Here is a 19445-nt window from a genome sequence, read left to right on the forward strand (position 1 = left end):
AGCATGTTCTGCAACGAATCTGTGCTAAGGCATCGAGACCATGGCTTGAATAAAATGGCTGTCACCTCCCCAGCCCTGCTGCGGAGCCTGAATGTTTGCATTGGGGTCACTGGCTTGGGACCGTCTGTTTTGGGGAGACCGAGGTCACCCAGAAAGCTGGCGTGGGGGACAGTACAGTGATGGCTCAGGGGGGGACGTGGGCTGGTGACCAGCTTTCTCCAGGGAGCCCCAAGGGATGCTCCAGCCCTTCCCAGTCCCTGCACCCATCCCTTGGCTTGTTCCTGGGTCCCCAGACTCCCCAGTAGGGATGGCAGCTCCTCCCAGCAGCACCCAAACCCACCCACCTCCCACTAATGGGATCACATAGCTCGTTAGGCAAAAATGAGGCGCGGGCGAAACCACCTGTGCAGAGCTGCTGGGAAAGCCTGGAGGCGAGGGGGCTGCATGGGGCGTACTGGGCAGTGCCACCCCGGCTGGGCTATAAATGCCCATCGTGCTCTGGCTGCAGCACCCTGGCTCCTTGCTGCTGCCTGATCTGTGCTGACCCCGGTGAGTCTCTGCTCCCCTTCCTTGTGCATCGCTCATTGTGCAGCTTTGCTCTCCACCTGCAATTCACCCAGGAGTCACTGCACCCCGAAACACCTCCCCGCGAGGCACCGGGGTTGCAGCTGCCCCTCTGCAGCATCGCGGAACGGTTTTGGCAGGGTGGGGGGGACAGGCCTCTGTTGCTACCCTGAGCCTGCCCTGACCCTGTCCCCGGCGCTGTGCCCTCCAGGCGTGCAGGAGGCTGGCAATGGCGTGTCCCCTGGAGCAGGCGCTGGCCGTGATAGTCACCACCTTCCACAAGTACTCTGGGAAGGAAGGGGACAAGTACAAACTCAGCAAGGCAGAGCTCAAGGAGCTGCTGAACAAGGAGCTGCCCATCTTTGGAAGCGTAAGTAGCCATTGGGGCACATCCCTTTGCGTCCCTTGGAGGTGCCCAGGCAGGAGGTGTTGTAGGGGCAGGAGCAAACCAGCCTCGGGTCTTTCCACATAGCACAGTGCAAACAGTGCGAGCCGAGGTGGTCTCTGAATTTCCCCAAAGCACACAAGATCGATGCAGTCCATGTGTGACACGCCGAGCCCTCATGCTCTAGGGCAAGCCCTGGGGAGAAGGAGGGACAAGGCCAGGAGGACCTGAGCTGGAGCATGCTCAGACTGAAAGGAAACTTGGCTCTCTTACACCCACAGAAATATTTTGATTGGCAAAGAAAATCATGCTCCGATTTCAATTTTTTAATCCTTTTTTAACCCCCACTTCCCCTTCTGGCTTGTGGTTTAAACTGGGAGGAGGGAGGAGAAATTTTTTAGTGAAACTTTTTCATGACCGAGAGGCGTATTTGCTGTAGCCATGCCAGCGTGCCCCAGATCACAGGTAAGCCACCTGCGTTTCTAAAGGCCACCTCCTTCCAAAGGCAAGGAGAAAACCCTCCTTCAAGGCAGGGTGAGAGAAGCCCAGGCTTTTTACAGCCGTCCTTGCAAGCAACAGGGCTAGATGGGGAGGCACCTCGCTCATCCGTGCACCCCGAAACTGCTTACCCCCCCTGTGCTCTCCCCCCTCGCAGAAACAAATGGATGAGGTGGAGTTCAAGAGGCTCACGAACGACCTGGACCATGACAAGGACAGCGAGGTGGACTTTAAGGAGTACGTCTGCTTCCTGGCCTGCATCGCCATGGGCTTCAACGAGTTTTTCAAGGATGGCCCCACCAAGCAGCCCCGCAAGAAGTGACCCCCACTGCCCATAGCATCGCCACAGGGCTTTCAATAAAAGCTTTTCCAAAGCCTCGGTGTGCATCAGCAGGGTTTTGTGCGCCGTACGTTAGCGGGCAGCGGGGTGACTCATGCCTTTCTCCAGCTCTGTGGGATTTTCCACGGCGTGACTCAGCCCCAGGAGGCATTTTTTGGAAAAGACTAAGCAAAACAGCTCAGCACCGCCTCCGAGCAACATACTTGGACATCCCCCCCGAACCGTCCTTGATGGCTCAGGGAGAGGTTCAGTGCACGTTTAGCTCAAAACATATGAGCTTCTTTGAGCCCAGCTCGGCTCGTAGGTTGGCACGAGCTGCCCTGGGCAATGCATTGGGTTTGGGGAGAGAAAGCTGGTCTGGAGGAACCGGGCAGCAAGATGCAAGGTCCGTGCAAAGCCCAAAAGCCAGAGCATGTCCCCGGTTCCTGCAGAGAAGAGCTGTTTCTGAGCAGCTGGAGGAGACCCTTAGCCTCCCTGGGGCGTGGACGAGCCCATGCTGGGGGACTGCACTGGAGAAGGTCAGCCTGAGCCCCCCAGGTTTACCACGGAGCCGTAGGGCTGCAGACGAGCGGCAGTTTCCTGAACATGTCAGCCTGCGTTACCAGCTGGGAATCACGGGGCTCACCCCGCCTCCACCTCCCCATCGCTGAAGCAGCTCCTGGCAGGTCTGGGCTGGTTTGCGGAAGGTGCTGCAGCTGCTCTCCACCTTTCCCCAGCAGTCCCAAAACCCCAGAGAAACCACCCCAGATTCAAAAAGCCTTTACAAAGCCTCTGCATCATTGCATGGCAGAACAGACCCCTGGCAGAACCTGTCCCCAAGTCCTCCCTGAACCCCCAAGCCCTTCCAGCATCTCCCCAGCAGCTCCAAACTTTGCTCTGCCCCTTCCCAGGGTCCTTATAAAGAGCTCCCAGAAGCTTCTGCCCCCTCCCAGTAATTTAAACCAGTTTGCACTTTCTAATAGGGAGATGAGGTTCAGGCTCGGGGGTTTCTTTTGCCAAAATGGTTGCTAAAGAAACTCCTGACCTGGGGAGATGCCGCGCGGTGTTTCGTGAGGTTTCGCATCCCACTGGGCATCGGAGCAACCCGGAGCCGGCAGTGAGTCTGTTTTTCTCACTCTGATCCCTGGACCAGTGGGTGCCTTTGTCCCAAGGGGGCTGAGCCAGGCTCCGGGACACTTGGGGTATTTGTCAGCCCTTGTACCAACGGTGAAGAGCTGTCTTGCCCCACTGCAGGGGCTTGCAAACTGCTGGCTCCTGGCTTTCCCCTGCAGCTCCCTGACACATGCCTGGGACATGCAGACTCCAAAATAGTGCTCCATTACACAACGGGGCGTTGTGACGCACTGCCCTCACAGTTAGGAAACAGAAATTGCTTGCAGTTGAGTTAAAAACAGAAAAAAACCTCACCCAAACCCCAGCACAACAACAAAACCATGGACAAGCCCCGCCTGGGATTGTGCGGCTCCAGACATCCCTGGGGATGCTGCCAAAACCATCGTGTGCGGCATCTCACCCCGCACTGGCATTGCCTGCCCTCGCTGGCAGCGGTGGGATGAGGCGCCCACCGCTGCCCTCGCTTCATCCCCTGTCCCTAAGGATTCTCCTCCACCAGGTGGTCCCCGTCCAGCCCTGGCAGCACATTTTGCTCTTTCTAACCCAAACCAGCCCCCTTGGCAGTGCAGGAGCAGGATGGTTTGGGGGGGGCCAGGGCTGCTCCCAGCGTTTCCTCCCCTCCTTTGCCAGCCGGTGTCCAGACAGGCGCTGGATCAGCATTGGTGCCTTCCCATCCGGGTAGCGAGGGAGGTGTCCCAGGCGGGGCTATAAATGCCGTGGCCTGACGCTGGCTCGCCTTCCGCCCTGCCTGTTCTCGGCTGTTTCGTTTGAGCTGTTGGTGAGTTGTTTTTTTCCTACGATGCTCTGTTCCCCCTCGCCTTGCTGGGCCTCCAGATGTCCTCCAGATGTTGCCGATGGCGCAGCTGCCCCATCCCGCAGCGGGGTCCCCCTGCAGAGATTTTCCCCTGGGGCTGAGCGTGGGGCTCCCGCTGCAGCGAGCTGAGCTTGAAAGCTGCATTTCATCTCCGAGGGCTGGAAAAGCGCATGTGCCCCTTCCCTGCCTGGCTCAGGCAGGAGAGGGCTGCTGCTGCCTCCACTCTCATTCTCCCCTCTGGCATGGCTTTTTTGGAGGTTGTTCAGCACCGGTACCAGACGGCAATGCCCAGCCCGGCTGCTAGCGGGAGGGTGAAATTAAGGAGGAAATAGTGATGCACCTTGGTGCGTGCCTGGGAATGGGGCACCAGAGCAGCCTGCACGGTCTGGGGGAGATCGTCGGGCCCCCAGTATGGGGGTGTCTGGGGACGCTGAACTCTGCTCTCACCCCCTTGTGCTGTTGGTGCCTCCAGGCTTGCTGGCATCCCCCATGGCGTGTCCCCTGGAACAGGCACTGGCCGTGATCGTCGCCACCTTCCACAAGTACTCGGGGAAGGAGGGGGACAAATACAAGCTCAGCAAGCAGGAGCTCAAGGAGCTGCTCATGAAGGAGCTGCCCAGCTTCAGCGTAAGTGTGGGGCAGGGGGTGCCACATCCCACGGGCGATGCTGGGACTTGGGGATATGGCCCTTGATGGAAAACCCCATTTTAACTTCCCTGTTGCCCCTTGGCAGAGTCAAACCAGTGAGGCCAGCTTACAGCAGCTCATGGGCCACCTGGACAGCAACAGTGACAGTGAGGTGGATTTCCAAGAGTACGTGACCTTCCTGGCCTGCATGGCCATGATGTGCAACGACTTCTTCCAGGACTGCCCCGACAAGATGCCGCGGAGGAAGTGAGCACAGGGCACTGGCCCCGGGCTGCATGGCTCCCCCCATGACCCTCCCGCTGTCTTACTGATACTTTTTCAATAAAGGTTGCTTTAAACAAAGTTGTCTGCCTGCTTTGCAATGGGGGTTTCTTGCCCCAGGGACAGGGGTGCTGTCACACTGGGGAAGACCCCGTTCCCTTCCACATGCGTGTTGCAGGTACCGGATGACGAGCGAGAGCAAGGGCGCTTCTGAGCTGGAGTTTGCTGGAGTTTGCTCTGCTGCAGCATGGGCACCGCATTCCCTGAGCCCTCGTAAACTGCCCACGGGGCTGATCCCCGCTGGCCGCGTTAGCGTGAGTCAGCACCCTGCCCTGCAGCCCTGGTAACTGCTTCGTGGCCGTGCAAGGCAAGGCGAGAGCTTTCGCAGGAATTAATGCCTCCGACCGGTGTCGTGACAACAGCGACGGGTGAACAACTGTATTTTAGCCATAATTATTAAGCTCACACGGGGTCCGCATCTGTCCCCCCACCTGCTGCTCCGTGGGGCAGGACCTGCTGCGTTGGGAAGCCACTCTTGTCCCTTCCCCACCCCAAGTGAACCCTTGGGAGAGGGATTTCAGTTGCGTTCCTGCTCGGGGTGGGGTTGTGGCGTGCAGAGGAGTGGCTTCCCCCGTGCACGCAGCCAGCTCCCCTGGGCTGCCAGCATGGGAGGACTCAGCCCATGGCTATAAATGCGAGGAACCGCGCAGCCACAGCCCTCCCTTCCCTGCACCGGAGCCTGCTCACATCTGTAAGTCTCCATTTCCTCCCTCTGATCCCCTTTTCCCCCCACCGAACAGCTGTGGCCGACCCAGGCTTGTGTGCTGGGCTCCAGATGTGCAGCATGGCCCTTCCAGATGTGGCTGCCCCCCCACCGCCCGGCTGGGAGCTGGACCTTTATCGGTGGGCTTGGGGCTGCTCCCAGAAGCACTGGTGAGCGGAGATGTCATGAAGGCTTTGCTTTGCCCAGCCCTGGCTTTGCCCCCCTCCTCCAGGATGCCCCCTCCGCCAGCCCCGGGGCTGCGTGTGGAGGCGGCCGGGACCCACGTACGGGCTGCAGCCCGTGAGTCACCCTGCAGCCACCGGCCCCAGCTGATGCAACACGCTGGGGTGGCACGATGGTGGGGATGCGGGGCAGCCCCCTGCCCGCTCGGGGCCAGACCCTGGGGGGCTGCGCTGAGCTGAGTTTGGAGGGGCTTTGCCCCCTCCTGCCCTGCTGGCACCAGGGCAAGATAGAGGGTTGCAGAGCATCCCCCAGGGTGGAGAGGGAGCAATGGCCCGGGCGCTCCCCACTCCCTGCCCCAAGGCTGGACCAGCTCCCAGCTGCTCGCTGAGCTCCCTTCCATCCTCGTGCTGCCCACAGCCGCGGCGTGGACTGGACGTGGACTATAACAAAGAGAGGGAAGTGAATTTCCAGGAGTACGTCGCCTTCCTGGGGGCCCTGGCCGTGATCTGCAGCAATACACTGAAGGAATGCAAAATGTAGAGCTGGGCCAGCTGGCGGGGCAAGGGGCCCCAGGGGCCTTTTGCGGTCCTTTTTAAGGACCTTTTGTAAAGTTTTTTGTAATTTCCTATTGTAAAGATTTGTTCCTGTGTTTCTGCTTGTTTTTGAACCTTAAATAAATTAAAACCTCATGGATGGCACTGTTTTTTCTCTTGCTGGAGGTGAGTGGGAGGGACACAGTGAGGGGCTGCATCCAGTGCTCATGTCCCCGCAGACAGATCCTCTTGGGTGCTGGCAATGCTCTGCCCGTCCTTCTGCCTGGGACTCCCACCCAGGCACTGCACCCTTGGCTTTGCAAGGGCTGGTTTGCCAGGAGACCGGGGTCGAAACTCATCCCCCTGCTCCCCCAAATGGAGGGTGTAGGGGTTGTTCCATGAACCCCAGCTTCTGAGATCCAGCGCTCACCTGAGCATCAATATTAGGAAAAAAACCCCGTCCATCCCTCCAGGCTCAGTGAAACACCTGAGAACGTGGCTGCACCACACTTGCATCCCAGAGGCAGGTGAAAGGGACCCCCCTACAAGCCCTTGGCCCCTTTTATGCCCTATCTGTGAATATTTGAAGCTGGCATGATGCTGTTCACAGGCATCCCAACCTGCCTGCATCCATCCACACCCCTGCCACCATGCCCTCGGGGCTGTACTGGCTCCATCACTACAGCACCAACACTCCCAGCCCCGTGGCTGCACTTGGCCATGGAGCAGATGCCAATACCCCATGGCGGCTCTTGCCCTGGAGCTTGGGCTGCCATGGCATAGCAACTGGGCCTCAAGGCAGGGCATGTGCCAGGAGCTCCTGGTGCTTGGGCACATGGCTTCCGTGTCAGGCTGGGCAGCAAATGGCTGCATGAAGACACACAGGGCAGACCTGTCCCTTCTTGCCTGCCCCACGGCGCATGCGTGTCTCCTGCCACCTCCCCATGTGGCACAGGCACATCCCTTCACACCTCCCCACGTGTGTCTCATCACGTCTCACCAATGCTGCACCGCGATCAGCCCTGCGTGGCTCCCCTTCCTGGAGAAGACTCACCCGTCTCCTTCCACCATACAACCTGTCCCTTTGTTTCACTCTTTTGCAATTTAGGCCTTTTTCTGGCACCAGTTCCTCATGCTCCTGGATTAGGAGGCTGATGGCGAGATGTTTCATCACTGCTTTCCTTCCCATCTCTTCAAAGCCTTAACAGCTAGCATGGGCTTTTTGCTGTGCCAGTCCCAACAAGCATGGACTTGGGGTGAAGGGCTTGGGCATCCTGGGGTACAGGCTCCTCACCAGCCCCACCAGACTGTCTTTCCCCCAAGACACACAGGGTTTAGCAGCCCATCCCAGGCACTGGGAACACCATGGGATCTCCCACAAGTGGCAGCGTCCCCCCAACACTGGGATCAGGCAGGGATTGCCAATGCCCTCGGTTATCATCAGGCAGCAATTACGGCTGCCGGGAAATGCCACCTCCTAAGACTGGCTAGCAGTTTTCCGGCATGCCTGGATTTGTAACGTCTGTCTTGGCTTCCTGGCTAGCTGTTAAGAAATGATTCAAGGAGGAATGCTGCTCATGATTTTGGAGAGGTGGCTGGGGGGTGGGATGCATTGGCCATCCCCCAGCACCCATGCAGCAACGTGCTGGGGGCAGACACCACACCTCCAGCCAAATTCAACAGCATCAGGGCAGATACAGGAATGATGAACCACATCCCCCATTGGGAAAAAACAGCATCATCCCACTGGAGACCCTCAACCCAGCAACTTTCCTGTGATCTGGAAAAATTCCTTTTCCGTCATCTCCGCAAAGACCCCCAAACTCTGCAGGAGTGTCCCGGCTCCTGGGAAAGCCCCGGCACCGTCACTGACCCATGATGCTGGCTGCCTGCAAATGTGTCTTTTGGTGTTTCCGTGTTTTGCCCTAACGAGTTCGGTGTGTCCCCTCCCTCATTAACAGTGGGAGCAGCCAGTTCCTGGAGCCAAGCAAGAAATTGCCGCCTGGGCGTGCTGCATAGCCTTGCACAATTCCTGGGGTTATTGCCCCGAAGGAAATTTGAGGGTGTCACAAATCGTAGCTCAGGGAGAGTATAAAAGAGACCTTGCCTCCACCGCACCATCACTGCTCCTGCCCGTTCCTCCGCTCCCGCGCACCACTGTCTGCAGAAGTCAGCCCCAGCACTGCTCGTAGGTAAGCAGGTCCTTGCCAAATGATGGCTTTGGGCTTCGTGCTGCTGGAAGTGCCACTGGCATGACCCCGACCCTGCCGGACAACCAGAGCCTGGCTGGGTCTCCCGGACTTCCCATTGGTCTCCTCCAATGGGGTTTAATGTTTTGCTGTCTGTCCCTTCCTAGCAAGATGAAAACCGACCTGGAGCTCGCCTTGGAGTGCGTCGTCAACATCTACCACCAGTATGCCATTAAGTACCCCATAGATGACTACCTGAGCAAGACTGAGTTCTCAGAGCTGCTGAAGGAGACCGCCAAGCCCTTCCTCCACAACACCATGCCGGTAAGAGCCAAGTGTGGCCCAACTCTCCTAATGCTGGTGCGAGCTTGCAGGAGTGGTGGCCTCCTGGGGCATGGGGGTGGCTGAGAGCCTCCCAAAGGGGATGGAAGGTTTTTCTGGGGTTTTCCTGAAACCGCGCAACCCTTGCTGGGCAAGCCTCATGCTGTAGCTGCGGGCTGGCAGGGTGACCCTGAACGCCGCTCTGCTTCAGGCTGACTCTTTTTTGTGTTTGTTCTGCTGCAGCCTAACACGTCCGTTGATGACTACATAAGCAAGCTCTTCACCAGAGCAGACCGCAACCACGATGGTCGCCTGAAGTTCACCGAGTTCCTGACCACCCTGAATCTCGTGGCCATTGATGCCCACAATAGGTCACACCAGCATCACAGGAGCCACGACCACCATCCAGATGCTGGTCATGGCCATGACCACGGCCATGGTCCCAAGTGAAGCAGTTCCCAGGGTCACTGTGCCCATGGGATTGTGCTCTTCCAGTAGCATCATCCCTTCTGTTTGCCCACAAACACAAAGCTGTAACCAAAGCTTTGTCATCTGCTTCTGACTATGGCATTGAAATAAAATTCCTTTCTTCAAGCACCAAATGCATCTGTATTATGTGTCCTGTTGTCTCCAGGGAGGACGCAATATGCACCCAGCCTGCAGCTGTGGGGGGTTAAACGCAGATTGAACTGGAGACGCAATGGGAAAGGGAAGGCGGCACGGGGGGACCCTGCTCCCTGCAGAGTTGGGAGCCAGAACAACAGTGCTGCTGGGCTCCCCGTCCTGAAGCATGTCAGACCCCAGCATGCTCCCACTGCCTTCCTGAGGCTCAGCAGGTTCCCTGCACAGGGTGGTTGGCCCCAGCACCCTTCGCCTCAGCACAGGAGGTGTAGCACCCCATCATGCTGGGGAGGTTCCTGCATAGGGACAGCTGGTGGCTGCACAAGAGCCTCCTCAGCCCTGGTTCTCCCAACCCCTCTTTGCACCAGCTCCAGGACATGCCAGGGTGAAGCACAGCCAGGGGCTGCTTCCTCAGGTCACTGCCGAGACCCAGCTCTGGGGCTGGGGGTGCAACATCCCAGGGGTGCGTGCAATGCTTTTGTAACCCGCAAAGCAACCAGGGCTTATCTTGCAAGCCCCGACACAACAAAGAACGAGGCTGAGGGGCTCCAGAGAGCTGGTGTTAACTCTGCACAATAAAGTCGGATGTTTTTGTTAGCATGGGGCAACAAACCCCAGGTCACAGAACATTTACAAGCCACCGCGGGCTCCTGGGGGGCAGATACGTGAGCAGAAAAGAGCTCCTGTATCTGCCAGTGACCCTGCACTGAATGGGAAACTCTCAGGCTCAGGAGGCTCCGACATGTCCAATATCAGCTGAAACCAGAAGCCTGTCCCATGTGAAACCGAGCCCCAAAAGGAAGCATGGGGCTTTTGCATGGTTATTTGCACTCATTGACACAGGTGATCACTCTCTAGCTCCACAATTTTGCCATTGGGGAGCAGCCTCTGTCCCCCAGAGGCAGATGTTATTCACCGTCCTGCCAGGGCACCCAGGTGTCACTTGGGCATCACTCCCCTTGTGGGGCTGGGCATTGTGAGCTGCCTCCCCCACAGGTTTTGGGGGAAACGGCTGGGAAAGATGGGAATTCAGGGCCCACAGGTCTGTCTGCGTGGGGACTATGGAAGCGCACAGGGCAAAAACCAGCCTCTGCCAATGCTTTACAAGGCCAGCTGGGGAACGAGGATGCAATTTTGGATTGTCAACAGTCCCTAATGAGAATGGCAGGAAAACAAAAAAGCCATCAAGTGAGTCAGGGATACCAGAATAAATCTCATGCAACAGTTCTTGATACTGGCCCCAGGACACGCAAGAAACATCCTCAAACAGGAATGGTTACCCTTTTGTTTTTCTGTTCCTACCCTCTTCCTGGAATCTATTGTCTTATTTTTACATCTTTTTGTAGTCTCCTCATTCTTCTAGTACCTGTTCTGCTAACGCAAGATGGGTGACACAGAGGTGACTGTTGCAAAACACTTGCTAGTTAATGCTCCAACCAGTAAAGACCCTGACCTCAGATTTTCTTCTCGTTTTATGCCCAGTTTCCTCCACAAAGTTTCTGGACCAAGAGGAAAGGTCTGGTAGAAGTGATGTGAAAGTAGAAAGTAGTGGAAAATACTCTGGAAAGCAATTTATTAAAAGGCGTACACTGCCTTTCTCTTTGCTAGTGTTCAACCAGTTAGTATTGCAGAAAACAGAGATAACAAAAAACAACCAAGGGACAAAGTTATCCACATCTCTCTGAAACAACCCATCTTTCTTCTACACCAGCATAAGAGCGTGCAAAATTTTCAGCACATTGGAAAACTCGCAACATTTTGGCAAGTTCTGCCAAGATGGACTTGCCCTTTACGCTCACGTCGAGGTGTGACAATACATCCAGTGTTTTTCCCATTCTTTGCCTGTCACATGAACAGCTCAGCCCTGTCGGAGGTGACGGTGGGGTGGAAGGACAGCATTTCCAAAGCCTGGTGGGTGCAACCAGGAACTATGCAGAGTTATGAGATGGGGAGGGGTTCAGAAGTTCCCACCTTGCAATTTCCAGGTATGGGAAATATTAACTCAAGCTGCTGCTTGCAACAGGTGTGTCACCACCTCTGATGAAAGAGGACCTCAAACATATATAAAAGGGCTGCCCAGGCTCTTGGATCACTGCAACAGACCCGTCCTCTGCAAACCCTTCTTGGAGACAAGGGTAAGTAACACTGCAATGGTTCTTGCAGGAAATAAGATGAAGGAGAAGCGATTTTGAATGTCACTTCATGCCATGCCTGTTTTATTCCAGGTTGATGCTTTCTACTTGGGCCAGGGTGGGAGGCTGGTTTCGGCTACAAGACAAGTATAAATTAATAGCATTTCTGTGCCATCTTTAGTGGAGGTGTAATTGCTTCTGCTGGCAAGGAGAGTGCCCTTCAGGAGTGTCACCTGCACGGTGGCACCCATCGGAGAGCAGGGTCTCTCTGCTCAGTGTCTGCAGTGAAAAGGGTTTGCAGCCCAAAGAGGAGAGGGAGATTCAGAGAGAGGAGGAGGTCAGGCAAAGGCTACAATGGAACCTTTACCTGAACCGTGCTCCCTGCCTTAAAGTCATCCTTGCTGTCAGTGGCATGGTACAGATATGCGACTACAGCCTGATGAGCTTGTCCAATTTGCCTGACAAATGCCTCCAGGTCAGTAAGAACAAGCTGCTTCTTGGATGAAGCTAAAATTAGAGGCGGTTGGGCGATGCTGTAAAACAGCAATATTCCTAAAACCACTTATTACCCGCTCAGTGCCGAGGAGCTGCCGACCGCCCCTGGGGCACGCTGGGCGCTGCTGGCTTGCTCAGCCCCGACGAGACAGGGTTCCTGGTGCAGATCTGCTGCTACGCTGGGGAGGTGCAGCACAGCCCCCCTTGGGGTGCCTGGGGTGGGGGCCAAAAGCATGGCATGGGGTGCCTGATTTTTGATGCATCTCATGGCTTTGATGTTTCTCCACACAGTTTCTGTGGGTACCTCAAGTGCTCAGCCATGTCTGCAAGCACCCAGCCCAGAACCACCCTTCCCGAGACTCGGCAGTTCCCTGGAAACTGCACGCTGGAGATGGCCCTGGAAACCGTGGTGAACGTCTACCACCATTACAGCATCCGGGATGGCCAGCTCGACCTCCTCAGCTTCAGCGACTTCCAGAAACTGCTGACTGAGCAGGCACCGACTTTCCTGCAAGCTTGCGTGAGTGCCACATGAGCCGTGTTGTGCTCCCTGGAGGGATGCTCTCCTTGGGAGGGTGTGGGGGATGAGGCTGAGGTTGCCTTTGAGGATGCTCCTGGGGGAATGAGGTGCAGTCCCCACCATGGCTGTGGTCCACAGAGTAGTTTTCTGTGATCAGACCCAGCTTGTCCATGTGCTGTGGGGCCACCTGTGCTCATCCCTCCTGCCACTGCAGGGGTATGGAGCAGCCAAAGGGGCTTGGGACAAGAGCCTGTCCATCTGGGGTTTTAACTAGGGGATAACTGCAAGGTAGGAGAGGGTCACAATGATCCTGCAGCTTCCAAACACTTCCCAGGGCATGCAACAAAAAAGCTGGCTCAGTTTCCACCAGTGGGTGTGCAGCCCAGGGAGGGGGCATGCTAACACATATCCTGTCCCCCAATTTCAGGACAGGAACCGTCATGACTACCTGAACAAGCTCTTCAAAGAGACAGACTTAAATAAGGACAAAGAGCTGTCTTTCGAGGAGTTCACCATCATCTTGGCCAAGCTGACCGATGATGCCCATCGCATCAGCCACAGGGACGATCGCTGTACACCAGACAAGGATTGAGTCTCAATGCATGACCCATGAAAAACTCGGAGAGGGTTGCTTATAGGAATTGTGCTCTGGCTGCTTTCTGTCTGCTTGGATCACTCATGCTTGTGAGACAATAAAGCATCACTTGAAGTTCACCGAGTCCTTCGTATCTCAGCACTCCTTCTCACATCCATCACATGGATGGGGAGGGTGGGTGCTAGCTGCAGCGAATGCACGGTCCTGCTGGAGCTGCGGGATAAAGGCTTGCCTAAATGAGGCACCCCAAAACCTTGTAAAGTAAGAGGCTTATTATCGAGATGTGAGTGGGCAAGAGCTGTACTGCTCAGTGTCTGGTCTAAGCTGAGAGGGCTGGACTGCTGGGCTATGAGGGTATTAATGGCCAGAAGACCAGCACAAGACACCACCTAGCTCTGCAAGGGTTTTAACCATCAGCTGCAACATATACAAGTCATATTAGAGGTTTTTCTCCTGGCAGAGGAAGTTTTCTGCATAGACTAGGAAGAGCAGAGGCAGCCTAGCTTGGGGAAACACCTCCTGTTTTGCCCGTCCTCATCCAGCTCTTTCCCCTTGGCCATGCCAAGTGCATCTTCTGGATGCAGAATCACCCATGAGCAGGAAAAATGCATTCAAACCCACAACAACAGTGGTTCACAACAGAACACAGCCTTTACCACAAGAACAAACCAGGGTGCTCTTAGGAAAAAAAAGAAATACACGCACAAGTTATCTGTATATATAGCTTCTGGCCTGCGGAAAATTCTGAGATTTAAAATTTTCTCCCTAAATCCCAATGAAAACTCAAATTTCAGAGTTTTCCCACACAGACAAGTCATCTGGAGTACTCCCTCCCAACCCTGCTGAATCACTTGCTACCCAGCCAAGATGAAACACCCAGATGGTTTCCACCTTGGAGTTTTCCACCAGTAAAATGTTCCCACCAAAATCCTGACGGGCTCCAGGAGGGCACGAGGATCTTGTCCCTGGCTGAGACATGTGGGAGATGTCTTCCAGCACCAACAAACCATTTCTGGGTACTAAATACACTATAATCCATCTCTTTCTCAACGAATGCTCGGGTACCACCACCCCGTGGGGCTGAGCCGACAGCTGCCCCAGCACAAGCGAGAGCAACACTTTGCACGTTGTAGCACAGGCAGGAAGGGCAAGGGCAATGGCCAGATCCAGCCCAGCAATCTGCCAGAGCTCCAGGAGGGCTTGGAGAGGGTCAAGCACCCTGCAGCAGTTGTGTCTTGCCCGTGTCCAGCTCCCTTTGGGCTGGACCAAGGCAGTGCCTCCCAAGCAGCTGTTAGTAGCTGTTTGATATGGCTGAGATGTATGTGAACGCCTTTTGGCTTAAGCTAAAGGACTGGGAAATCCTTTCCCCTGTGGCTCCAGGATGGGAAACCCTCTAGGCTGCCCCAGCTCCCATGGTGGCTGCTCGTGCCAGGCTGGAGCATCGCTGGTCTGAGCATTCAAAGGTGCTCAGGAGCCAGGGCTCAGAGTGCGTCCCCTGGCTTCCCCAAGCTAAAACCACATCTAGCAACCAGAACATATGTCCTGTTCTGATCCTGTGCTAAAACCTGCTGTGAAATACAGCAAACCACATAGTGACAAACCCTGCCATGCCCTCTTCCCGCATCAGCCAGCCACTTGCCTGTAAACGTGTATTTTGAAAGATGTTGCAATGTTTTGCAATGATTGTCAAGCATGGGGTGCCCTGCCAGGGCTCAGGCCCTCAGGGTACAACCAACTCCAGTCACCTCGAACCAGATCGTTCACTTGCCATGGCTATTGGGCTGCTGGCATGCTGCCTGACTCTTATTTCCTACTTCTTCCCCTCTGCAGCTCCAGCAAGTGGATGCTTGCTCAACCCTGGTGGCCTTGGGGCCAGGATCACAGCTTGCTGCATCCACTTTGGCATGGCTTACAGGCACAGCTGGACAGAGGGGCTCCCCCTGCAAGGAGACCTGCAGAGCCAGGCAAAAAGTTGTGCTAGCTCATGTTCCTGTGACCCTAAGTGATACCCAGGCTCCCTGGTCACCTTAGTAACTGCAGTGGCATTTAAAGAACAGATACCTGGGGTCTCACCCCTGCTGCCTGGTGGGCACATCTGAGGGTCTAGCCACCATCCCTCTTTGGAAATCCCTGGCCCATCCCATACCCTGTAATCCATCTTTGCCCTTCCCTACCTCTGAGATGATAAAATGACCAGAAGTAGGGTTTCCTGAAATTGCTACAAAATTCTGCAACTGAGCGGATGGTCCCCGACACCCTGTTGTGAAACGCCCTGGCCTTTCTCCAGCAGTTTTGTGCATCAAAGCACTCCTGTTGTGAAATGCGGTGCACCCCCACTAGTGAGGGCCGGGGTCCGGGTGGCCACTGCGTGTGGACCAGGGCTGCATCCCTGAGCCGCTCTCTGCATGATTCTGCCCCGTGTCAGCTCATCTGGAGCTCCTGGAGCTTGCCCCAGGCCTGTCCCTGGCCCCGTTTTGGCCTCTTTGTGTCTGAGATTAGCTTCATGTTTGGCAGGTTAAACAAACCCCCAAACAAGCCAGCTGAATCAGCAGGCAGACCATTTTAATGAAGAAGCACTGGAAAATCTCGTTTTGCTCCTGATCTTAGCCACTCTGAGCCAAAGCGCCTGTGCTGGGTCTCTGAAACACTGAGAAACAACAAAAAAAAGAAGCCACAAAGTGAGGACACAGACCTAAAAAGTAAAAATACACCTTCCAGCCACACCTTGTCTCCACAGCTCAGAGCATACCTTGGGTGGGGAGAAACCACCCTTTGCACAGGCTGTGGCTAACCTGAGGAGGTGAAATGAAGTTCCACCAGGTTGGGAACCCACCCTGTATTGTTTGTCTTTCATAAAGAGCTGCTTGCTGCAGGCAGGGGATGGTCCTCCAGAGCTGGGGCACTGCCCTCAGCACCAGCTCTGTCCCTGTGTCACACAGGCAACCCTGACCATGCTGTCATTGCTGGGCTGCATGAAGCAATGGGACAGCAGGATGCTTTTGGGTGCACCAGGGCTGCAAGGGTGGGGACGCTACAGGGCCAAGTGGTGCTGGCTCATTGGAGAAGTGCAGGCATGATGCTGTGGGTTCCCTTTGCCTCGTGGCGTGAAAAGACACCCCTACAGAGGAGAGTAAAGCAGGTGAAACTGAAGAAGCCGAGGGGAAGGGACTTCTGTTGAGAGCTGATGGAGAATTGCAGCCCCAAGGGCCAGGTGGAGGGGGTGAAGGGGACATGGTCACGTCCTGGCCACCTCCCTGCCACCCAGCCAGAGTACATGACACACCAACCTTGCGGGAAAAGCCACAGAGACCCCTTTTAAGGAACTACCCTGGAACCTTAAGCAATGTACAAGTATGTCATTGGATGGAAATGGATGAAACAGACATTTCACAACCGGCGGAGTGGCACAGGCGGATGGCCAGGCTATAAGAGATGCCACGCTTGGGACCAGCCCCGCTCCAGCCCAAGTGGATCTCGCTACTTTGTCAAGATGAGCAAGGCAAGTCCAATGGTGACTCGGGCATTTAAGCTCTCCATGCTCTTTTCCAGGTGCCAGTTGGGCCATCGGAGGCACGAGGACCCTCAGGGAGCCTTTCCTCGCTGTGTGAGCTGCCAGCACTTGCTGGCAGAGGATAATCTCGGCTCAGGCTCATCCGAGCGCAACCCACAAGGAGAGATGTCTCCTCCTGGAAGAGGCTCCCTACGGCACAGTCCGATCACCAAAGGGGCTCCTGGACATCAGATCTCATACTCTGTATCTCTACAGAGGTTTTTGCAGTGCCACCAGCTATTTTGGGAGCCTTGCTCCAACAGTGCTCGACTTACAGAAGGCACATTTTGGGGGGAAATCAGCTCGCGGCTATTATCTGTAGTTGCACATCCCAGAGCAGAAGCAGGCAAAGGCTGCAATCCCCTTCAGTCTCCTTTGGCTTGTAGATAAGAGCAAACTCAAAACAAATAGCTCAAATTTATCCACCCCAAGATAACGACTGAACCAAGCCAGGCTGCGTCCTCATCTGGTGTGAAGCAGGTGGCTGTACTGGAGCCTCACTGGTTTACATCAGAATTCCCCATCTATTGTGGTTCCTGACATTATTCAGTGTAATCATTTCTTTTCCAGACCTCCCAGATCCAGGAACCGCTCTCCGAGCTGGAGAAGGCCATGGATGTCATCATTGATGTCTTCCACCAGTACTCGAGACGGGAGGGGGACAGAGACACCCTGACCAAGAGGGAGCTGAAGCTCCTGATTGAGAAGCAGCTTGTGAACTACCTGAGGGTGAGTGGAGTTTCTTGTGACCCATGTGGGGAGGGAGCCGAGCTGGACCCCATTGCCTGAATACCCCCAGGGACTGGATTCACTCCCTTCCCACTCTACTGTCCTGCCCCAACACCTTCTGCCCAGACCCTCCCTGTCCAACTGCCACTTTCCAAACATGCTCCACAAAGACAGATGAAGGAAACCCACCCAGGTCTGGGTGAACCTGCAGCCAGATATTTACCCTCATCACTTTATCTGCAAAAAATCAGGATCATATTGCCCGAGAGCTCCTCTGCCATCTAGGAGCAATGATGTCAGAAATATCAGCCAAAAAGCCCATTTTTTTTGTAACTCACTCTGCTAAAGTGCTGCCTTCATCAGTCTCCCCATTGCGTGGTGTCCTTGCAGTGATGCTAGCCTGTTACTCTGCTTCAACACCACGGGTGAATTATTGCTGTACCCAAAGCAATGGGTGATGATGGCACAAGGATGGAGCCACACACAGCACCGGTCTATTGGGGACCTGGCACCTGTGAGGGTCCCAGCAAGGCCAGGGGGAGGTTTGAGCTGTGAATGACAGTACTTTGCCCTCAGCCTGTCCCTTCCTTTGCAGCACGTGAAAAACAAGGCCACCATTGACGAAATCATGAAGGACCTCGATATCAACAAGGACGCGCAGATCAGCTTCTGCGAGGTGATGCTGCTGATCACCCGTGTGACCATTGCCACCCACGAACACCTCCATGAGTCTGAGGACCAGCAGCAGCAGCAGCAGCAACAGCAACAGCAGCACAAACACCACCACTGAGGCAGGCTGTGGTCCCTGACCGAAGGCACCCACGCAGGGCTTGCAGCCCCTGGCTTTCTCCCCTCCATCCCTCTCTACCCACCTCCCTCCTTTCCTTCCTTCAAGTTTGATGGTTTTGCTGCCAAATAAAGATTTGCCCTGAGATTGTCAAAGCTCTCATGTGTGTCTGCATGGGTTTTCCTCCAGGCAAGTCCTGTACCTTGCTCTCTCCCAGCATGGCTTTAAACCAGGCAAATCCATCTTGGAGACAAGGCTGCAGGTTCTCAGGGGCGAGGTGGACACCTGGGGAGAGCAGGGTTCATTGCAGCAGGTACTCACAATACTCCTTACATTATTATTTGACAGGTCTTTGCATTTCCAACTAGAAAAAAGCCTGTTTTGGCCTGAAAACATTCTGCCTGTCTCCTAGGACTGAGATGTGGTGGTAAGCAAGAGATGGAAGGAAGGAAGAGGATGGATGAGCACCCTTTTCTGGAGGATCACGCTTTTCAGGGCACTTTTGCTCTGCAGGGCCCTGTCATGGGGCTGGAAGGGAACTGGGGGGTGGATGCATTTAGTTTTAGTGCTACAGCCAGCAGGAAGGTCCAACTGCTGGGTTTTGTGTGGACAAGAACCAAGAACAACCCCAGCTCCTCACTGAGAGCATCCCAAGTTTGCACCGAGTAGGTGTCCCTTATTAAGAGCTGCTTTCCAGAGTGGGTTGCTGGAAATGCCTACCATGTTGCTGAGCAGCCTCCCACTGTGCATGTTTAGAACCCAGCTACTGATTTGCAAATGGCTTTTACAGGGGAAAAAGGAACAGTTGTGATTTCCTAAGGGTGAGTCAAAGCCCTGAAACCGCCCTGCTCTGGGAAGGAACCTGCCACAAGCTTCCCCAAACCAGCAGCACTGAAGCAAGCCCCCTGGTTAGCACAAGACTGCCGCAAGTTTGCTTCACCACTGCTGGCCACATTGCTTCAGCTTCCTTCGGAGTCAATTTTGACATCTGAAGTGTCAAACACCTTCTTACAAGGTAAAATCTGCTGCAGGGACCAGAGTCCACTCAGCTCTGCCTGAGCCTGCACATGGTGGTAGGTCCCTTCTGGAGTCAGATCCTGCACCCAGCACTCAATCCTGCACCCCAACATGGGCCATGCACCCAGTCCTACAGTACTTGAGGGTCTCTGGAGCCAGTAAGAGCTCCACAGCCAGGGGAGAGTGGAGCTGGTTCATTGCCACCACCCTGCCAGGGCAGAAGCACATCTCCTCCAAGAACCGAGCTGTCCTCAGGGCTGACCCATAAGGGGATGCCCAGCTTTTGGGACAGGGGTGGGTCAGGTCCCATATGCAGCAGATCAGCTTTTCAGGAGCTCAGCACCCTGCCAGTGGGTGGTCAGCCCTTCTCTTCTCTGCAGCAGAGGG

At 55.3% G+C, this 19445-nt stretch overlaps 5 protein-coding genes across 5 annotated transcripts; all 5 read left to right on the forward strand.

Moving 5' to 3' along the window:
- Positions 1-519: 519 nt before the first annotated feature.
- LOC104018248 (protein S100-A4) lies at positions 520-1786 on the forward strand. Its single transcript, XM_009471363.2, has 3 exons — positions 520-549; positions 776-934; positions 1605-1786. The coding sequence occupies exons 2-3, from the start codon at positions 794-796 to the stop codon at positions 1767-1769; spliced, it is 306 nt and encodes a 101-aa protein (XP_009469638.1). The 5' UTR covers positions 520-549; positions 776-793; the 3' UTR covers positions 1770-1786.
- Positions 1787-3527: 1741 nt separating this feature from the next.
- On the forward strand, positions 3528-4704 carry LOC104018247 (protein S100-A4). The gene is made up of 3 exons (XM_009471362.2): positions 3528-3678; positions 4187-4341; positions 4448-4704. The coding sequence occupies exons 2-3, from the start codon at positions 4204-4206 to the stop codon at positions 4610-4612; spliced, it is 303 nt and encodes a 100-aa protein (XP_009469637.1). The 5' UTR covers positions 3528-3678; positions 4187-4203; the 3' UTR covers positions 4613-4704.
- Positions 4705-8239: 3535 nt separating this feature from the next.
- LOC148053835 (protein S100-A12-like) lies at positions 8240-9062 on the forward strand. Its single transcript, XM_087772448.1, has 3 exons — positions 8240-8294; positions 8459-8615; positions 8856-9062. Exons 2-3 carry the CDS (start codon positions 8463-8465, stop codon positions 9060-9062), a joined length of 360 nt encoding a protein of 119 aa, XP_087628574.1. The 5' UTR covers positions 8240-8294; positions 8459-8462.
- Positions 9063-11342: 2280 nt separating this feature from the next.
- On the forward strand, positions 11343-12972 carry LOC104018274 (protein S100-A8-like). Its single transcript, XM_087772463.1, has 3 exons — positions 11343-11368; positions 12152-12380; positions 12808-12972. The coding sequence occupies exons 2-3, from the start codon at positions 12180-12182 to the stop codon at positions 12970-12972; spliced, it is 366 nt and encodes a 121-aa protein (XP_087628589.1). The 5' UTR covers positions 11343-11368; positions 12152-12179.
- Positions 12973-16321: 3349 nt separating this feature from the next.
- On the forward strand, positions 16322-18186 carry LOC104018273 (protein MRP-126). Its single transcript, XM_087772409.1, has 3 exons — positions 16322-16474; positions 17096-17254; positions 17850-18186. The coding sequence occupies exons 1-3, from the start codon at positions 16349-16351 to the stop codon at positions 18042-18044; spliced, it is 480 nt and encodes a 159-aa protein (XP_087628535.1). The 5' UTR covers positions 16322-16348; the 3' UTR covers positions 18045-18186.
- The last annotated feature ends 1259 nt before the right edge of the window (positions 18187-19445 follow it).

This window comes from Nipponia nippon, unplaced genomic scaffold (genome assembly GCF_047370975.1).
Source record: "Nipponia nippon isolate SJK-2023a ecotype South Korea unplaced genomic scaffold, ASM4737097v1 scaffold_36, whole genome shotgun sequence".
NCBI classification, from domain to species: Eukaryota; Metazoa; Chordata; class Aves; order Pelecaniformes; family Threskiornithidae; genus Nipponia; species Nipponia nippon.

Bases quoted from the DNA above. Each gene is read 5' to 3' on its own strand.
- LOC104018248 (XM_009471363.2), top strand. From the start codon at position 794: ATGGCGTGTCCCCTGGAGCAGGCGCTGGCCGTGATAGTCACCACCTTC. The intron at 935-1,604 runs GTAAGTAGCCAT...CCCCCCTCGCAG, and splicing joins AGCTGCCCATCTTTGGAAGC to AAACAAATGGATGAGGTGGA.
- LOC104018247 (XM_009471362.2), top strand. From the start codon at position 4,204: ATGGCGTGTCCCCTGGAACAGGCACTGGCCGTGATCGTCGCCACCTTC. The intron at 4,342-4,447 runs GTAAGTGTGGGG...GCCCCTTGGCAG, and splicing joins AGGAGCTGCCCAGCTTCAGC to AGTCAAACCAGTGAGGCCAG.
- LOC148053835 (XM_087772448.1), top strand. From the start codon at position 8,463: ATGAAAACCGACCTGGAGCTCGCCTTGGAGTGCGTCGTCAACATCTAC. The intron at 8,616-8,855 runs GTAAGAGCCAAG...GTTCTGCTGCAG, and splicing joins TCCTCCACAACACCATGCCG to CCTAACACGTCCGTTGATGA.
- LOC104018274 (XM_087772463.1), top strand. From the start codon at position 12,180: ATGTCTGCAAGCACCCAGCCCAGAACCACCCTTCCCGAGACTCGGCAG. The intron at 12,381-12,807 runs GTGAGTGCCACA...CCCCAATTTCAG, and splicing joins CGACTTTCCTGCAAGCTTGC to GACAGGAACCGTCATGACTA.
- LOC104018273 (XM_087772409.1), top strand. From the start codon at position 16,349: ATGAAACAGACATTTCACAACCGGCGGAGTGGCACAGGCGGATGGCCA. The intron at 16,475-17,095 runs GCAAGTCCAATG...TTTCTTTTCCAG, and splicing joins ACTTTGTCAAGATGAGCAAG to ACCTCCCAGATCCAGGAACC. The intron at 17,255-17,849 runs GTGAGTGGAGTT...CTTCCTTTGCAG, and splicing joins AGCTTGTGAACTACCTGAGG to CACGTGAAAAACAAGGCCAC.